We start from the raw sequence: 20,804 nt of genomic DNA on the forward strand, positions 1-20,804 counted from the left end.
AAAAAAAGTGAATTATACATGACAACCACAAGGTAAGAGGCTACATGCTCTCACTGGTTGATGCTTTTCCTTCACAGCCTGAATATGTCATGCTACATGCACTACCTAAAAGTGTACTGCAGTATTGTCCTTCATCCAAGACATCAATAAAAAAAATGTCGATTTTGCAGTTAAATGAAATTTAAATGTAAAAATTTGTGTAAAAACTCTATCTACTCCAAGTGTTTGCATCTGAATCTGTACTGGATATAAACCCTACATGGGTCTGGCCTCAACCAGAACCAGTGTTTTTTTTGTTTGTTTGTTTTTAAAGTAAATTTAAATAAAATTAAATATAGAGAAAAAAAAAACAAAACGGCCATCAATGTTGTTTTCTCAAACTGCGAAAGACGTGCATAAGAATGTATTGAATCCTGTTTTTATTTGAATAAATTTAGTTCTTTTTACTTTTACAATACATAAACAAACAACTAGCCTAATTTAGACTGGGCAGTTCCTGTCTAAATTATCACCGCATGTTCGTATTCATAATGTGGTCTTTATAATGTGGGCATAATTTCTGACAACCCACTTATGCCCGCACAAAAATAAATCCTCCTCCTCAAGCAACAGTTTTTTTGTCAGTGAGCTCACCTTTCTAGCAAGTTCTATAAAAAAAAAAAATTCAATCTGAATTATGTAATCATACTGTACGAGTCACATCTCTAATTCCTAATATCAACTGTCGTAATATTTAATATTAGATAAACGTGTGTGTGTGGCGTGTGTTAAAGGATTCCCGTCAAAATGTCTAACGGCTAATCGTTTGGAATGAACATTTAATGAACTGTTAAACTATTAAAGGTGTTATTATACTAGGACTTTATAGTGTATATTCTTCTTATTGTTGTTTTGTTTTGCATGCTGGTTTGGTCTAATTTACTACTTTTTTCAGGACATGCAATGTGAATACTTGTAATATATGGACTTAATAATGTTATTTGTAAAGATTCTTTGGTAATTGAGGTGGCACAGTGGCACAGTGGCACAGCGCTATCACATCATGGCTTCAGCGTCCTCAGGTTGATCCTGAGCTTGGGATCCTGTCTGTGCGGAGATTCGCACGCTCTCTAAGAGCCTTTGTCGGTTTCTTCCTGTTGTCACAAAATAGTCATCTATGCTAATTGTCCCTTGCGGTAAATGACTGTGTGAATGCTGGTGTGTGTGTGTATGGTGTGATAGAATGGACTGGTATGTAATCTTCCACTCGGGAAAGACTGGAAACTGTCCACCATGAAACTGACTAAAACAGTGGAGTAATTAAAAGATGAATGAATGAATAAATAATTAGTGATTATACGAATTCCGTCAATCGATTACATCCTTTAGGTTTTATGGTTGTTACTGTACAGTATGCGTGCTTCATGTGAGTCCCACAAACATTCTGGGCTTTTCCATGTGAGAGAAAGTTAGATTTTCACAAGCTTCCATAATATATTCTTCATGATTTCCGAAGAAGCAGCTCCAATGGTAATCCATCAAATCCCACTCATAACCTTTGGATTCCAGTGGGAATCCCAAGAATATGTCCCATAATAAACAGAGGATTATCAATAGCAATGCATTCAATTAATATGTAAAATCTGCTCATCCTGGAGCATCTGATATGTGCACCTAAAGGTCTGAATACTGTACATGCTCTGTTAAAAACTAAAGTCAGGTTTAATCTAACTTCTTTGTAATTATGGTTTCAGTCCTGTGCTGGCTTGCTGTTGGCAGATAAAGCTTGTTTTGATCTGCACTAAGATTGGACTGTATAAACGTTCAGTGATGGTCACTGCTACTTTGTGAACATTATTTAAAATAGATGGTTGGGTTGCATTCATTAATCATACACACATACAAAGTGGGATTTTTTTTCTTGCTTTCTAACCCAGTGGGCATCTGAGTGTGGAACGTAAGATTAATGAACACAAAGGCATCAGAGGAAATTGAATAGAAAATAGCAATCCAGTGCCAAGCAATCACAAGCAGAAAGAAGAGATTTATATAGTAGATTAGGTTTTAGTTTTGTCTTAAGAATCACTATTTTTAACAGGAAATTGTCAACATGGTTATCGCCATTTGCTTTGATTTTGATACTTCTTGTTCTGCACAGGCACCAAATTTTGTTTTCTACTCAAAAATGAGAGGGTATATTAGTGTGTAGTTTTACTTCAGCTTGACAAACACATTTATTGCTCTCTCTCTCTCTCTCTCTCTCTCTCTCTCTGTCCATATTTCCCACAAATATAAAAGACTCGTTCTCAACCAGCCATTGCATCATAACATTGCTGCTATTAAATTGCTATGTAAAAGTTTTTTGTTGCAACCCACAAAGTTTTGGCTTTGCACAGTTCAGCTTTATTGTATTAAAACACTTAAAGCTATACTAAATGTACGCTCAAAGACATTCACAACATTATTCCTTCTCTGATGCATGCCATTTAGAAAATCTGAGTTTTCTAGTGTCTCTGTAAATCACTGGCAGGTTTCACATGGGTCTAAATATATAAGCGGGTTATATAAGTCGGGACGAGGACGAGGATTGAAAATAGTTGAGTTGGTTTAATGCCATGCCTGGGCTTGCACTCAATATACAAAATTAGTCTCAGTTTTGTCAGAATGTTCCACGAGTTGATCAGTGAGACTGCCTGAGGCTAATGGAGCCTGCATTGGTATTATCAGAGCGTAAATTCTGCTATTTCGCCTCCAGAATTAACATTCCACTTCAACACCGCTCGGTGTCATTGCAAGAATTATTTTAGTCAAAGAATGTTTAGACAAACTTACATATTTGTGCCACTAATTTTAGTCGCACAACAGATGCAGCTTTGCCAAGAGATCAGGGAAAGTGTCAGGGCGGATTAATTTCAGCACGTCTGACAGATGAAAAAAAAAATCTTATTTCTTGACACTCCTTCAAGGGAAAGGGCAAAACCGTGTTGTCTTGGTGAAACAGGTCTCTCACTAGGCAGCAGATGGATGGAAAGGGTCTGACTCATCAGCCAATTACCCACAGCACTCGATTTCACCGGCTGCTCTGGTAATTAACTATAGAAAATGTTAAATACTCCTGTAGCCACCTTCTTGACTCAAGTCTGCCCTTTCCTAAGGCTGAGCTTTTAACACATATTGAGAAGTGCCAAGATCGCCTGAAACTACAGTAGGAGAACAACTTGTAGACTACTTTCGTTAATTTTATTCGAATTTTATGCTCAGGCCAAAATGTGGCCATGATAAATATGCAGTAGAAGTAGACTATAAGAAATATATAGAGTTCTGAAAATGACATATCGCAATCATAATATAGTGCTATAGCTTTTTAACGTCTGATTACGTCTAAAATGGAGAGAACTACATTTGAACATTTAAGTCTGACTTTGAGGAATTTTCGTGAGACTTTGGTGATCACTTTTTCGACAGCCTGTATGTCATCTGTTTCACTATGACATGTTGCTATCCAACAACTTTATTCACTGTATGGGGTAATCCCACTTAGCTAATCTTTACAAAGACTGACCTTTTTTTTTTTTTTTTTTTTTACCACTACGATTTATCCTCCATCACAATTACTAAAATACACATTATCAAAAAGTGTAAGATTGTAGAATGGAAACCGCCATCCCATGTGTAAGAGAGTAAAAATTTTAATTAAAACCTTAAGTCATAATAATAGTATTAATTAACCAGAGATGTATAATAGTTCTAAACTAATAATGTGTGTTTGTAAGTAGGGAATCATAAAAATAAATATACATTAAAACAAAGTCATAAATTTTAAAAGAACATTCTTCCATTGTTTTTTTTTTTTTTTTTTTTTCCTCTGAGGGTTTGGTGAAACATTTCCACTGACGTTAAGTCTGCTAATCATTCTGTATAACAGCCTTTCTTAAGTTTCATATATGATACATAGTGAAACTGAAGTGGTGTTATTAACTCTAGTGAATGTACAGTAATGGGGCTTTCTGCACTTCCTCTGCTTTATGTTTCCATAGAATGAGGGGAAGAAATGTTAAATGAGGCCAGAATCCTCAGGTATCTTTAATGATCCGGAGAATCGTGCTAAGTCAGACGACTGCTACAGACAGAGACAGTATAGATGTTGAACCGGTTGAACCGGTAGATGTTATATACGGTTTTATTTTGTTTTACGTTAAACTAAAGATAACCTTGTTGTTGAACCTTATTCATGCTCCAAAAGGACAATTCCAGGCCCAAAATAAACAAAGGAAAAAAATCCATGCTGAAAATCATTTTGGTTGATCAGGTCCTAGATTATACATCTCTCCCCGATCTGGTAAGAGTAGTAAGATTGTTGCCATGTACTAAAAGCCCTGGCAAGGAGTGTTGCCAAGATGTCCACTAAATGGACCAAATTTTCTACATGGATGTCAGAACTCCAAAAAATAAGACCTTTTTTGGCATTATAGACAACCAGGTGGCGAACGCACTCATTCATTCATTCATCTTCTACCGCTTATCCGAACTACCTCGGGTCACGGGGAGCCTGTGCCTATCTCAGGCGTCATCGGGCATCAAGGCAGGATACACCCTGGACGGAGTGCCAACCCATCGCAGGGCTCACACACTCTCATGCACTCACGCAATCACACACTACGGACAATTTTCCAGAGATGCCATTCAACCTACCATGCATGTCTTTGGACCGGGGGAGGAAACCGGAGTACCTGCAGGAAACCCCCGAGGCAATGGGGAGAACATGCAAACTCCACACACACAAGGTGGAGGCGGGAATCGAACCCCCAACCGTGGAGGTGTGAGGCGAACGTGCTAACCACTAAGCCACCGTGTCCCCGCGAACGCACTCATCACATCAGAAATTCCTCTTATTCGAAATGAGAAGAGCACTCAAATTACTAAGAAAGGGAAAAGATGCGTAATACCAGGAAACACTCTGATTTCTGGTTAAGGATCTGAGGAAGCCCCTTTCTGTCAGCTTATCAGCTCGATTGTACAGTACGTCGCTTTATAGATAGAAGCATTTTCCAAATGAATGAATGGAGTTGAAAGAACTGAATCTTCACCTTCAAGTTATCTTCCTATACATTCCTATCTTTTTCATTTTCTCCACTAATGACAACATTTCTAAGGCCACCACCTCTATACTACTCAGTGACTCATTCCCAAGTGTCATTAGTGGGGGAGGAAATAATGGGGGGATTCAGTGGGGCGGTCTGATACTAATAATGCATAATACCGCTCTCTCAAAAAAAGTGCATCCCAAAAAAAAGTGCATCCCAAATTCTCTTCTGGAGGTGACTGGAAAAGTTTGACCAAAGTTCTAAAATAATCACCATGGGATCGGGTGCTCTTTAAAGCCGTAAAGCCCAGATCCCTTAAAGCAACGATTTCAAATCCCATTTCACAACTTGCCTAAGTGAATATGACAAATTAGAACCAGACCCACAACAGCGATTTACAGTAGATGGTTCATCCCCAATGATGAAGACTTGTATTTCCTGCCTGGTTGAGGAAATCAAATAAAAATATGATCCTCGTTCACTGTCTGCTCTAAGTGGCGAGACAGTTGGTCCCATCTGTCTCAGTCTGCTGGTCAGGACTCAAACAACACTATTAAAGGTTACACAGGTGCTTCTCTAAATCATCCCCCTGCCCACTACAATCACTAGATCTGAAAGTGCACCTCCAGACAGCACTGTCTTTAGGTCAGTCTACATTCCTAAAGCACTACAAAACTGAAAAGTGCTTTAACACACAGTAATTCAAAGCTCTGAAGGGCTTGTAATTTAAACTTGTGGCTCTGCTGGAGTTCAATCTGCAAGAAATTCTTTACTGAATAACCTTAATAGATTATATGGTGATTGACATAACCATAACTATTAGGCAAAGTAGGTGATTACCAAGAGGCCAACATACAATATATACCAACGCATAACTGGCACTCAACTACCTGCCATTGAACACAGTCACCACAGCAGATGTCTGCACAGAGCTCACAACATTATCAAAGACTCTTCACATCCCGGTCATAAACTGTTTAACCTCCTTCCATCAGGAAGGAGATACAGGAACTTACTGTACGCACCAGAACCAGCAGGTTCAGGGACAGCTTTTTCCCATCCACCATCACACTACTGAACTCTACACTACACCGCTAGATCACTACAAATCAAACACAAAACAAAACACTGTATATAACCTCTGTACAATACATGTACATATTACATAGTTTATCCTTTTTACTCTTCATTACATCTGCACTTTTTTTTTTAATCTATATGTATCTTTATATCATTACTGTACATTCTGCCAACATTTCACATTCATCTATGTGTATATAACATGTATGTATATATTTATATATTTACTGTATATATAGTAGACTGTTTATTCAGCTTGCTAACTCAGCTTGCTGACTTCTGGTACATGCCAAACTGCATGCCTGAGTGCCTTTTTACACCTGGTCATTTCATGCGTTTTCTGTGATCCGATAGCTACAGTATCCGATCGTAAAAAGACCATGCCCTCCGAAACGATTTCGAGACGGATATAAATCCGATCGTTCAGACTTCAGGAGGTGGTCTGGGACGCATTTCAGATGAAACTGGACAGGTGTAAATGAATGTGGTTGTTCAAGCCACATACGTCAGTGCTATACTCCTCCCAAACGGAAGTACGTCACTCGCAGGTGACTCGAAAGTCGTGCATCGTGCGAGAAACAAACCCATCAGTTTTCCCATCAGTGCTGGCTCCGATATTTCACCCAGGTGTCTCGTTTGGTCTTAAAATGCACTGCTGCTGCCAGCGAAAATGCAGCAAACAGTAAATGCTGTTTTTTGTAGCAACCGCATACACCAAAGCGTGTTCCATTTCAATTACCCCGGAAATGAGGTAAAATATATTTGCATTTTGGGCGGGAGTAGAAAGATCGGATTGATATCCGATTCGCCAAGACGCATTTATGTGTCCTAATGTAAATGGAACAGTTTTAACAAATCAGATAGCTATCGGATCAGAGAAAACAAATGAAGTGACCAGGTGTAAAAAGGTCCATAATCTTGTAATCTTGTAACCTTTCACTCTGCACATTCCTCTTCAATGCCATAGCCTTAGAACCATTTCTGTAATATTTATTTACTGTATACGCTTTCATATATACCACTTGCTGTAAATATGCTAGATATTTATCTGCACTTTTGCACGACTGCCACATTTTGCACTTCTGGTAGATGCCAAACTGCATTTCGTTGCTGTGTACCTGTACTATGCAATGACAATAAAGTTGTATCTATCTATCTATCTATCTATCTATCTATCTATCTATCTATCTATCTATCTATCTATCTATCTCTCTATCTATCTTTACCTTCAAAATCTCAGTTATATTTCTTGCATATATGCCATTCAAAAAAAAATCTGATAGATATCTGATATATGCACTTTTCTGGTTACAAAATTCACAATCTTGAAGGTTGAAATCATTTTGTCTATCTGTATTCTCATTTATATGCATGACTCTGTGCAAATTACCACCTAGAAGGCAAACCTTTGGAGCGTTTAAGCCTTTTGCAGACTAAAAAAGACTGAAGAAAGGTTCAGTTATTAATTACTTTTGAATAAAGCAGTTGAATCATGGTCAAGTAAACAATATAATCTCTGTGCATTCTAAGCACTTAAACAAGACATTTTCAGAACTTACCAAAAACAGCTGAAGGGATGATGAGATACTGTAATAAAATGCAGGGTGAATATCCAAAGGTATGTCTTTAAAATGCAGCAAAAGTCAAATTTCATTCATTTTGTGGTGCACTGAATAGTGCTGCTGTTGGTTTTAAACTAACCATGTAAAAAGAGACCTCGCACTTATTAATTAACACGTACATTAAACTTAAACAAAATCTCAACACCCTTCTCAATGCTACTACTGGACATGCCAGAGTGAAACAGCAAAAAAAAAAAAAAAAAAGCAAATGCATCACTATAAAGTATTTTTACTCTATAGTGCTATTGTCAAAATGTCCACATTCTAACTTCCATTGTCAGATTTTTTTTCTGTGGTGATAATGTTGTGGTGTTACTGGTGTTTGGATTGGTGCTGTTGGATTTTGTTTTGTGTTTTGAGATCATGTCTATATTAATTCACAACAAAATTTTAACTGCTACGGAATGAAATCTTAGCTGCCACTCCTCACAGAGTGTTGAATATAGTATATATGAAGAAATGAGTGTTAGCTCAAGCCGTGGGCCTGGACCATTTCATCCATTATATCAACTCCTAATCCACAAGTTTAACAGAGTGAGGTTCTCACCTGGATGAGCCTGGCCTGCTCGGTCTGCAGCATGCTGATCTCCTGGCTGATGCTGCTCTGGCCCTGCTTCAGTGCGTTGTACTCCGCCTTCAGCTGGCTGCCATGGGCTGACAACTTGGCAATTTCTTCAGCCAACTGGACAAGCAATGCACGCTCCTGTCCCTTCACAGACTTCAGATCTGTGTCATGGTGGCTGAGCGAATGCAGCAGTGACGTCTGTAACCCCTCCAGTCGCAGGAAGTTGCTGTTGTAGTCGGGGCAGTTTGGGTCGATGAAGATGTTAATGCGGGAGCCGTCTCCTCTCTCCACCGTCACCAGGGCGTTGCCTTCGTCTTGATTGGTAGTGATGAGTGGCGGACCATCTAGGCCTGAGGGTGCCTGGGAGTGGTTCATTAAGAGGATGGTGCCTGTTACCGTAACAGCTAGCAGCACAGCAACAAAGAGCAGAATGGTGCACAGGAGGTAACTACAGCTCGTCCTCTGTGAGAGAAATAGAGAGGAGAAGACAAAGGATTGAGGAAAATGAGACAGATAAGCAAGTGTTAGACAATCGTAAAGAGAAAGAGACAAATGGACGTGAAATGAAAGTATTTAGAATAGACTGCTTGAGTTACCACACAAGAGACCCTGTTTATCTGATTTACAGACATCATGGTCACTCACTGACAGTTTAGTAATTCACTTGACACTCCAAGCCAGCAGCACATGTCAAAAAAATTAGAAACAAGCACAGTAATAAGTGGGTGTTTATTACATTGCATTGCATCTTTGAACTGTTAACTCAACAGCCCACACTACAGACAATAAACATGTGCATGCTACAATTAAGCTATTTTCCCCCTGAGATGTATATACTCTAATATGCACTGTCTATATGTATGTACTGAAAAATACATCTGCTTGCAAAACTCTCTACTGAATGCTAGGGAAATTTATGATAATTATTTTCTCTTCCATCCCCATGGTGAAAATCATTACACTTTAGTGGTCACGAGCTGAATTCCTATTACCGTGCTGTGTGCTGACTGTTTACAATACACCCATGGAGAGAAACTAACCACAACAAGCCTGCAGGACTCGTTTCCTCACACTCCACTGAATCTTCTGCCGTATCTGTCATATTTTTTGAAAGATGATAAATATGCATATGATAAAGATGCCAATCTACGGTCATCATTAGGCTGCGTAGAGAGTAGTCTCTGCAGAATAAAGCAATAATGTCTGATGTCTGCTGGGATTAGGAAACCTTGCCTCCGGCCCCCTGTGCAACTAATGAGAGCATCACAGTTGGCCGTGAAGCAAGAAAGACTTGGACAAAGGTGTGGGGATGAACGCAAGCTATAACATAGGCTCCCTCCTATAAGTACACAAGTCACACAGAACCTTTGTAGAGAATCAATAGAAGTGCTTAAAAAGAAATTTCAACCTTTCAAGATAAGCCAAGATAAGATAACCTTTATTGTCCCACACTTTCTTGAGTTTTACAACCATCTCATTGTTACCAGGGGTGGATAAATCATGAGTATATTAGCTACCCTACCAGGCATGTAAATGTAAATGTAACATCCAGTCCCTCATTTAGATTGACTGGATAAAAAAAGAATAAAAAGTGGTACCACATAAATAGTCCATACCACACTCCCCACCCCGTCACACCCCAAAACCAAACAAAATGCTTTCCCACCCCCAAAAAAATGTCCACTGCCCTTTGGCTATTCTAAACCATGTAAAGAAACGCATCTATGCGTTTAGGTGCTACTGGAAATCTGATGCCAAAAGCCATGCTACAGTTTCAGATTGCAAAAGCTGAGAATAACGAGAGTAATGGCGAGCAAAACCTGCACGAAAATCTTCATTCATGCAGTTGCTAGATGAAATACCTGGTTACACTTTCAATTACTCCATCATGATTGGATTATTTAAAAAGACTTGGGGCTATAGAACTCATCAATGGAAAGAAACATATACCATTTTGAAGCTTCGCTATTTGGATGACCATGCAATTTTTACACGAGACTCTGCTACGATCCTCACTCACTCACTCTCACTCATTTTCTACCGCTTATCCGAACTACCTCGGGTCACGGGGAGCCTGTGCCTATCTCAGGCATCATCGGGCATCAAGGCAGGATACACCCTGGACGGAGTGCCAACCCATCACAGGGCACACACACTCTCATTCACTCACGCAATCACACACTACGGACAATTTTCCAGAGATGTCAATCAACCTACCATGCATGTCTTTGGACCGGGGGAGGAAACCGGAGTACCCGGAGGAAACCCCCGAGGCACAAGGAGAACATGCAAACTCCACACACACAAGGCGGAGGCGGGAATCAAACCCCGAACCCTGGAGGTGTGAGGCGAACGTGCTAACCACTAAGCCACCGTGCCCCACTGCTACGATCCTTCTTCCAGCTATCTAAACAAGACACGAGGCCAGTCTACCCATCAGTAGTACTGTAGCATTGCTAACTTATGTTATAATACTTGGTTTAACTTTTTTCCAGAGGTCAAAAAATGGAATTTCCACCTGTTATGGTGTTAAGTTAACTCAAGTATTAAGTATTTTTGTTTTTACCTAGCCTATAAGGAGCAACACGTGTCAACAGTGCCAACGTGCCAACAGTGTCAGGAATAGTTTTAGATCAGATTAAAAGACCATAAAATAACTCATTTGATTACACTGAAAATGTCAGTTAAGCCAAATGCGAGTGTACTGGTAGAAAGGGTTAGAAATGCTCTCCGGGTTCTCAGGGTTCACTGAAAATAATGACAGGCCTATGGTCAGCAATAACAATCATAATCCATCACATATTTAAAATATGAAAATATCTTTCAATTATGCAGTATTGGAAAGGAAGACATAGCTATGCATATAATGCATATATTGCAACAATTTGTGCATTCAAGAAGTCCATAACCCTTTAGAAATCTAATCTGAGATTAGCTCATCATTTGTGAACACAGGTCTCAAAAGCCCACCATGGGAGGGCTTTGGCAGAGAAACTCTGACTCACTGAGACGTTATGCTATGCTACGCTACACAGCATGCGTATAAAGCATCAGGCTTGTCTTCTGCTGTGAAACCGAGGACGTTTCAAAGAACACCTCTAGGGGACTGTGAGAGCACAGAGCCTTTTAAACATTTTACTAGCAAATGCCAATCGGAATACAAATCAGGGAGCCAGTGACTGTAGACATTCAATCACACACAGTCACACGCCCACACTTCCACCAACACCCTGCTCCTCTGGCCCCGGACAATAGCAGCTCAAGATCATGAGGCCATGCTCAACCAGGCATGGACAATATTTTGAGAAGAGCTTTTATGTGTTGTTATTGAAGCGATGCTGGTAAGGCAAAGGACATGATGATAGAGCCAAGGGTATCTAAAATAAAAGCATAGCAACATTCTACTCTTCAGCTCATCTTTCAGTGGCACTGCACCCATGGCAGAGTTAAACCAATAGCGCTGAGATCACAAGCAGAGCAGAATATAATACAAAGCAAGAGAGCACTCAGTGATTGCTCAGGTTCAACAGTGTCACACAAAGACGCCTTCGGTCGGTCTTTCCTCTCGATTGCTTTTAAGCTTAAATAAAGTGTAGGTACTCTAGAGAGAAAAGGCTTATTGATGAGATGGATGGACAGATAAAGAAGCACAGCTTTCTTTCAAGTAATCAATGCTATAGCCATTTGCCTTTTTTAAATGAAAAAATCAATATTGTGTCATATAAATTGGTGGTCCTGATATTCAATCTAATAGGCTACCTCCATTAATGAAGATATTGCGGGTTTTGTTCCACATTATTAAGGCTAGGATTCATGGCATCAGATTCACAGTCGTATTTCCATGGACCTGAAGAGTTAACCAGTGCTATTGGTCTAACTGTGAACGGTCTAGTGACTTGGTTAACTTAATTAGCTTGTCTTATTTGCAAGTGGTTCTGAGGGTGCTTTCAAACCTACCTTGTTTGGAAACAAACACTCCACCGGTACTCAGTACTAGTGACTGTTCTGCATATGACTCAATAAGATTATGTAACCCAGTGACCTTTTCAGCCTACTACCAGTGGAAGGAAAAGTGGAAAGAAAAAATATTTTTTACTATTTTATAGACTATTTCCGTGGGTTATACCGGTACACTAATAACCGGTGGTTAACAACTATATGATTCTAAGTATATGATCATTTTTTAATATCAGAACCGATACGAAGCACCCATTAAAGCACTGCTAAGTTAAGGACTAATAAATGTGCACCCACTCATACAAACAATTTGATGTGTTTGAAAACTGTTGCATTGTGAATCCAACCTGAGCCAAATGAAAAGAATGTCACAACGTCTCGAAAACCTCTGGAACAAATTTCAGCAAACAAACTCGGTATAAAAACAGACATTGTTCATTAAGGGTGATAATGCAGCGGTTCTGTTGAGCAGGATATTAAAAATGACCTTTCACGGATGTCATGTCTAGAACTGTAACTCTATATAGGTTTCAATACTTTGCATCACTCACACGCTGCAATCTCTTCGTTACACCTACCAAAGAAAAACAGATAATCCACTGCAATATGTCCAACATGTTTCATTTTTATATAGATAAAAGCTCCAGCTGATTTCTGTGTGATGGCTGGACCAGCGCTGAATCCCTGGGCTTCTCATATAACTGAGAGGAGGCCAGAAATAAAATCAAACCACCGATCCACCTGCCAAGTACACAAGCTGCAGACCTCGCTGTGGCTTCCTCATTATATTACAGGCCAGACAGTGAGCTCGGTTTCGCCTACGACTCGTTCTGCAGGATACGTGGTAAAGCCTTTAGGATTAGATAACCATGAATCTCAGCTCAGGAAGCAAAGCAGTGATGGAATTTTTTTATTTTTTTTTTTTTTTATTGCAAGCACACGTGTTCCTGAAATTGGTTAATATGTCGAATCTTACAGACAAAGCAGATGGATGTATAGGAGATTAAATAGTCTGACAGCTGGATTTATTAACAAAACTTTTATTTTATTTTAGTGGTTCAAAGTCTGCAAGGACCGATGGCTATGTTCTGTACCAAGTTATTGTAGCCTGAAACTTGGCTGCCTCTGCGTGAAGGTTATAGCCCAGAGATTAAACTTTTAGCAAGATACTGCCCCAAAGGTAAATCATAATTAATCAGATCGGTGTTTTGTAGCAACAATATCCAGATTTTAAGCCTGCTGAAACCTGGAAGTGGTGGCTCGGTGGTTGAGAATTTGGATGGCTGATCAGAAGGTGATTGAATGTGAGTTCAAATCCCAGTGTTGCCAAGCTGCTATAATTGGGTCCTTAAGCTATACCCTCAGCTGTCATCTGCTCAGTCGTATCCTGTCAAAATTGTAATTCGCTTTGGATAAACATGTCAGAGAACTGAAAGATACATGCAAGATGCAAACTATGACTTGAGATACATCACCACAATTGCAAAGGGCAGATCATATTGATAAGCAGTATTTTATATAAACATATAGACAATACTTTACACTTGAAAAATAATTCAGAGATGACTGCATTCTGAACATAACAAGCAGTTCGTCTGCACTTAGCAGACATCTGCTTTCAAGATCGTAAATCTGACCATATGCATATGCACATATGTAAATCTGTCTTTTTATCCCTGGTGTAGCGATTTACACGGCTTAATAGTGTAAGAACGCAGCAATTAAAAGCTCATGTAAAGGCTCTGCAAATGTATGACCTCTTATGCTCTCATAACGCCAACAGGATCTGGCAAGTACAACACCTCTGAACGTTTCAAATTCTCTCTCTATTAGAGCAAAACTTAGATTTAGAATCAGATTTGCTGTACAAAGAGCACATCTCCAAAATAAGTAAACATCCAGCTGATAATGTGTTTAAAAATGTGGTAAAAAAAAATTTCTTTATAGCTCTATTAGGTAACAGACCATTTACATAAGATTTCCTGCTTTTGATGAAGATAAGCAACTAACACGTTAACCTTTACCCATTGATAATTTGTTTACGTCTATAAATAATGTTTGACGTCTGTAAATAAGCTACAGGTAGCTTACGATGCCTTACGATGCCATTTTTAACCACGTAGTTTTATTTTGTTATTATTTTTGTGTGCTTCACTAGAATATGTTGATATGTTGAGCCATAGCACACAGTCAGAACTACTACGCACTTTTCAAATATCAAGAACATGTGTGATGCCTTGGAGAGCACAGCTTCATTAGCAGGTTTGAGATGATAAATGTGTAATAAACAGAGCACAGAGAGGTCTCAATCATACTTCAGGCAGCCAAAAGCAAGCTGCTCCAGTTTTTCCTCTCCCATGAGTCCTTAACCGTAACGATTAACATAGCACGTTTTTCTTATTTTTTTTTTCACTCAACACACTAAAACACTGGAAAAAGATCGTCCTTTACAGGTAGAGTGAAAATAACAAAAGCACATTCTCTACCATTTTGCATGATCTTATTTTCACCAAACCTAGGAATCCTAACCAGTATTAGAAAATATTTTTTCAATTTTTCTGGTAAAAGAGTTATATGAGTAGCCTCAAGCCTATTCTATCAATTAACCCACACAAAAAGATTAAAGAAATGATGAGATCGTTGACTACATCTCCACATCAGAGTCCAGTTCATGCTCATTCTCATCACTAAGGCTTGAGTGTAAGCAATCCAGACATGTGTTTTGACCCACTGTTTTCAAAAATATTTGAAATGAACATAAAAAAAATTGCAATTCAAAATATTGTTCTCTCAGAAAACAAGTTACTAAATTCAAATAAAATTTTATTTGTCACATTCACAATCATACACAGTATACGACTGTTCTAACAATAGGCAATATTAGTGAAAAGAACATTCATTCATTCATTCATTCATTCATTCATTCATTCATTTTCTACCGCTTATCCAAACTACCTCGGGTCACGGGGAGCCTGTGCCTATCTCAGGCGTCATCGGGCATCAAGGCAGGATACACCCTGGACGGAGTGCCAACCCATCGCAGGGCACACACACACACACTCTCATTCACTCACGCACTCACACACTAGGGACAATTTTCCAGAGATGCCAATCAACCTACCATGCATGTCTTTGGACCGGGGAGGAAACCAGAGTACCCAGAGGAAACCACCGAGGCACGGGGAGAACAAGCAAACTCCACACACAGAAGGTGGAGGCGGGAATCGAACCCCAACCCTGGAGGTGTGAGGCGAAAGTGCTAACCACTAAGCCGTGCCCCCAGCGTGAAAAGAACAAATAAAAAAAAATATATATATATATATATATATATATTTGATATATATATCAAGTATACATCAAAGAAAGTATCAAAGTATATCAGAAAAATATAATGTACAAATATAAAATATAATCAGAATACTAATTACTTGATTTAATACATTACTACACTACTAATTACTGCATTGCTTTACCAACGTGTGAGATACACATGCTAAATTTACACAAGATTTGTATAGTGACCAGCATTGTGTAAATTAAGTGTACTACCTTTTTTGGACACGTCTTCCTGGAGCTTTACTTCTCGACCACATTGACCAACATTTTACATTTATATTGCTCTATAGGCTTTATAGAAATTTACCCAGACCATAGAAAAACATGTTTTTTTAAACATTAGTCCCTTTCACAGAGGCCACAGATTTGTTAAAACTTAACACTAAGATTTGCAGCGAATTTTAGATTTAAATTTTTATTTATTACTTTTGGATTTTTTTAGAATTTATTGTATGACTTATTACCCAAATTTTTGGATACTGCTGGAATTTGTGAATTTCCCACTAGGATGAATAAAGTATCTATCTATCTATCTATCTATCTATCTATCTATCTATCTATCTATCTATCTATCTATCTATCTATCTATCTATTTTGTCAACATATAAAAATTCAAACTGCAGCAGTTTAGTTACCTTATTTTTCTTTACAAAATCTGGAAAATATTTAGGGAAATGTAAGTAAATACAAGAAAGTGTAACTGTAAAATTCCTGATTCTTGATTTTTTTTTTTATTTATTTTTTTTTTAGGAGAAAAATGTATGTACCTCTCTAGAATTTTGGGAAGCAAAACTGCTATGTCAAGTACAGTATATACTGTAATATAGGAGAAATATTTAACAGTTTTAGAGCATATCTCTGAACAGAACAAAATGGATATTTTTTCTGTGTAAACACTTACAATAAGCTTACTTCCCAAGCATTAAACTGACCATGTTACAAAGTCAATTTTCTCAAATGTCTTTGTAAAAACGAAGATATTTTTTTATGCGTAGCAGAATGTCAGAAGCTTGGACAGTTCCTTGCCAGACCACCAGAGGGGGCTGGCAGGTATTTTCTCATCGTCCAATTTGCTATTGTTTCCATGTGGGCTGTGCCATGACCTTTCCCATTCTGATTTCCCGACATCTCGCCTGTTTCTGGTTTATCTTGATGTACTGTTTTATATATGCCTGTCTTGTTGTGTATGTGATGGTGAATCATTGGTGTTGTGTGTGAGCCGTAAAGGCGGACGTTGTTATATCCAGGGTTTTATGCCACAGTTATCTTTTGTTTACTGTATGTTCTCCAGGTTTTCATGTTATAGTCATGTTTTGTTTCTGTCATGTTTAATGTACGTTTTGTTCGTTTTCGTAACATTAATAAAACGCTGCTTGCACTGAAATGTGCCAGTGGGTCTGTTTTGGTATTGCGGGCGATCCAGCCAATGGCAGAGATCCGGGTTTGATCAATGGAACCGGCAGCATCTGTCCGCAGTATGGTCAGTACTGTATGGCTGAAGGTTTTTGTAAGGTGGCTCCTTTTTGTTTGGGACAAAAACCTGCTGCTACACTGGCCCTTTGTGGATTAGATTGGACAAACATGACATAACATATGAACCACTACAGAATATTGTGTATTGATTGTTAATTAGATTATATTTCGAATGTTCGCACTGGTATACCACCAGGCACTTAGAAAAGGATTATACTTTATTTAAATATTGAGGATTAATTAAGGTCTTCTACTGTTTCAGTCTAAAGGAGACACTAGAACATGGCTTATATACCCCACTATATCATTTTTATTCACTGCAATGCTTCATAATTGGAGCTCTGTTATGGGAAAATTATTCATAAATGCATTATTAGTTGTGATATTGTGCAACATGCAGTATAACATAACATTAATTAATCATCTAAATTCATAAACTACTTAGAGTAGAACTGACAGCGTGTTCTCAGTGTAGGTTCTAGGGTGGTTGTCAGAAGCAATTCAACCAGACGTTCATCATTTCTTCTGAGACCTTTTATCTCAGCTATTTGTCACTTTCACAGAGTGGTCAATAAGGAAGCTTTCTCACTGAGAGCCTTGAATTGCTCGCGCGTGTACTGGCAGGAAAGTACATGTGATGGCATTTACCGAGATGTGGCCTTGAGGACATCGAGTACTTTTACAACATCTCGGGAAAGGTTGCTTGTGGTAAGGTGGGAAAATGAGTGCTTCAGCAGAAACTGGAAATAACAGTCATCTGCGTCTGGCGTCTACCTGCAAAGTCCTCATCATCCCATTTTAAACCAAGCAGCAATGCTAACCTCTTTCAGCGTGGTATTACTTCATGTTGCACTTGCATGTGTGTGTGTGTGTGTGTGTGTGTGTGTGTAACAGGCTAAACATTTAGCTTTTTCGTAAGAGCGGAACCTATACTCATAATACATTTTAAATGCATTTTTGACATTTACAAATTACACATAAGCTTGTGTAAATGTTCCTAAGCGATTGCTTCAGAATACTCTATTCTGATTGGTCAGCACGGCTCTGTCAGCAGTTCTGTCTGCAAAGCAAATCATAGGATTATAAATAATTGCTTGTTCTCATACAGTATATTATTGATTTCATGCTAACATCTCATTCACAGGGACTTGTTTATCTGATGATTGATACACTGATATTTTCTGCAAGGAGATGATTGTTTAATTTTTGGAAGGAGTCTCCAGTGTCAGTGCTCTAAAAATAAACAATCAGAGATCAAGCTGTTCCTTGAAATTATTAGGAACATCTGTAGGGGAGATGCTTACTTGTTTAAAACACCTGCTATTTTAGAAAAATGATCAACTTTCAGTTCAAGACTCAGAATGCATTATTAACTCTCACTCACTCTCTCATTTTCTACCGCTTATCCGAACTACCTCGGGTCACGGGGAGCCTGTGCCTATCTCAGGCGTCGTTGGGCATCAAGGCAGGATACACCCTGGACGGAGTGCCAACCCATCGCAGGGCACACACACACTCTCATTCACTCACACAATCACACACTACGGACAATTTTCCAGAGATGCCAATCAACCTACCATGCATGTCTTTGGACCGGGGGAGGAAACCGGAGTACCCGGAGGAAACCCCCGAGTCACGGGGAGAACATGCAAACTCCACACACACAAGGTGGAGGCGGGAATCGAACCCCCAAACCTGGAAGTGTGAGGCGAACGTGCTAACCACTAAGCCACCGTGCCCCCGCATTATTAACTCTGTTTATAAATTAAAACACATATATTTAAAAGTACTATGACAATCGCTGGTGCAGTAATACAGTATCTGTTATAAGTATGATAGAGTATAAGTTATTGATATAACGCAGGTCCTGTTTTATAATTCATTACATTTATAATGAATAACATTAATCCATACAGTGTTTTAATGCACAGGAATACTAGCGCATCTCTCTCTCTGTGTATGAATGTAACGCCATCTATAAGCCTCTAGAGTTTTAAGTTAAACTGTCCACTTTTCAGTAGGTTTCCTCAGCAATGCAATCCAAGGACATGTGAGCAGGCGACAATTTGTCTTTTAGCCAGACACCTAAGCTGGGCAAAGGTGTGCATAACTCTTCTATCGCTTGTGCTTTCTCTCTCACGTTTCCTTTCTCTCTGTCTGCGCTCCCACCGGACCAGCAGAAAGCCCACAGGCCCGGTGTGCTCTGTCTCACTCAGTGGATCAGAAGCATAGGAGGACAAAAGATTAACCTGCACACACACATATCAAACACACACACATACAATGCACCATTTTTATCTTTGATGTCTCATGCACCAGAAGAGAGGCTGAGGATAATATGAGATTCATGCACATAAACCTCTGCCTGAAAACACATACATTTATTCATTCCATCAGCTGCTTTTATACCGAACGGATACAATCGAGGTTTACGGCTGAGTACTCGAGGGCCCGATAGCGGTTTTCCAGCAGTTCTGGGAATTGACCTTATAAGCTACCAATCATTAGCACAGAGCTTTTTACAATGGAGGTTGATTTATACTTTTACAAATACATATTACCATTAGGACACAGAGAAGAACATAGCTCACAGAGGCTCAGGTCAAGGTGAACACGGCAGGTTCATCTGTGGTGCAGTGCAGCAAGCGAGCGCTAATTTGTTAAACAGAAAATTGTATCCGGTAGCATTATGGGACAAGGCCAGAACCAAGACAAAACCAAAAGGCACAACATTATGAAAACTTTTATGATGTGAATAATGTGAATGTAATTGATAATACAGTTTTGGAGGGAAAAGAAGAAAAAAAGCTTTTAAGAACACACTGAACATTTCAAGTGGCACGCTTCCGTTATCTCTACCTAAAGGGAAGGTTGCAGCGGCACTTTATTTTTTTTTTAGTCTGCCAGTCACTCACCTGTACACTCTGATCAGGTTCCAAAGCTTCAGTGTTAAGCCTAAGACCCCCATTAACACCAACGCAATTGTCGTCTTTTATATTGCTAAGGTCTTGACCAACAAGGTTGCACAAAAAAACATAAACACTTCAATATAAACATACTTAACCGTATTTGCCTGCTTCTATTCATTTTGTCTGTGTCAATGGTGCAAAAAACTTTATCTGTACATAATTTTCTATTCATTCTGGTTTGGTACCACAATGCATGTGACATTGCCCAGTAATACAGAAATACACATAGTACTACGTGCAAGTATCTTGGCAGAGACCTATGTGAATGTCCACCCACGACATGAATCTCACAGAAGAAAACAATATTTTTTCCCTGGAATCAAACCCTTGGCTTTATGTTACAAGCACCTTTAGAACCTTGCTATTGAACCATGGGAGAATCACATAAAGCACCCTGGATGCTTGCCTTGGTGAATTTCACAAAGTAGCTTTACAGAATCCGGATATAGATTTAGATCCCTGATTAACAAGCAAGAGTTGAGACTGGCAGGGAAGAAACGACAACTATGAGTGGATCCGGACTTAAAAACGAACCCATCCTCTTTTGGGTTGACGTCTAATGGTTATTAACCGTTACAGTATACAGGTTTACAATAATAAAGACAAGCAAATGTTTATTTTCATGAAGGGATGAGTATGAGATAGTCTTAATGACTACATCAACAGTTCATAAATAAAAGTAAATGTAGATTAAAAACTCATCTTTTTAGTCAGGTGTACACATAACACATCCCATTAT

The 20,804-nt window shown here is 38.9% G+C and overlaps 1 protein-coding gene across 1 annotated transcript in view; it reads right to left on the reverse strand.

Moving 5' to 3' along the window:
• LOC132853618 (fibrinogen C domain-containing protein 1-like) overlaps positions 1-20,804 on the reverse strand; it is an 83,832-nt gene that overhangs the window by 50,548 nt on the left and 12,480 nt on the right. The window contains exon 2 of the mRNA XM_060881501.1: positions 8,313-8,792. Coding sequence (XP_060737484.1) covers positions 8,313-8,792 — 480 coding nt within the window. The remainder of the gene's footprint in view (positions 1-8,312; positions 8,793-20,804) is intronic.

This window comes from Tachysurus vachellii, chromosome 11 (genome assembly GCF_030014155.1).
Source record: "Tachysurus vachellii isolate PV-2020 chromosome 11, HZAU_Pvac_v1, whole genome shotgun sequence".
In the NCBI taxonomy this organism is placed as follows: Eukaryota; Metazoa; Chordata; class Actinopteri; order Siluriformes; family Bagridae; genus Tachysurus; species Tachysurus vachellii.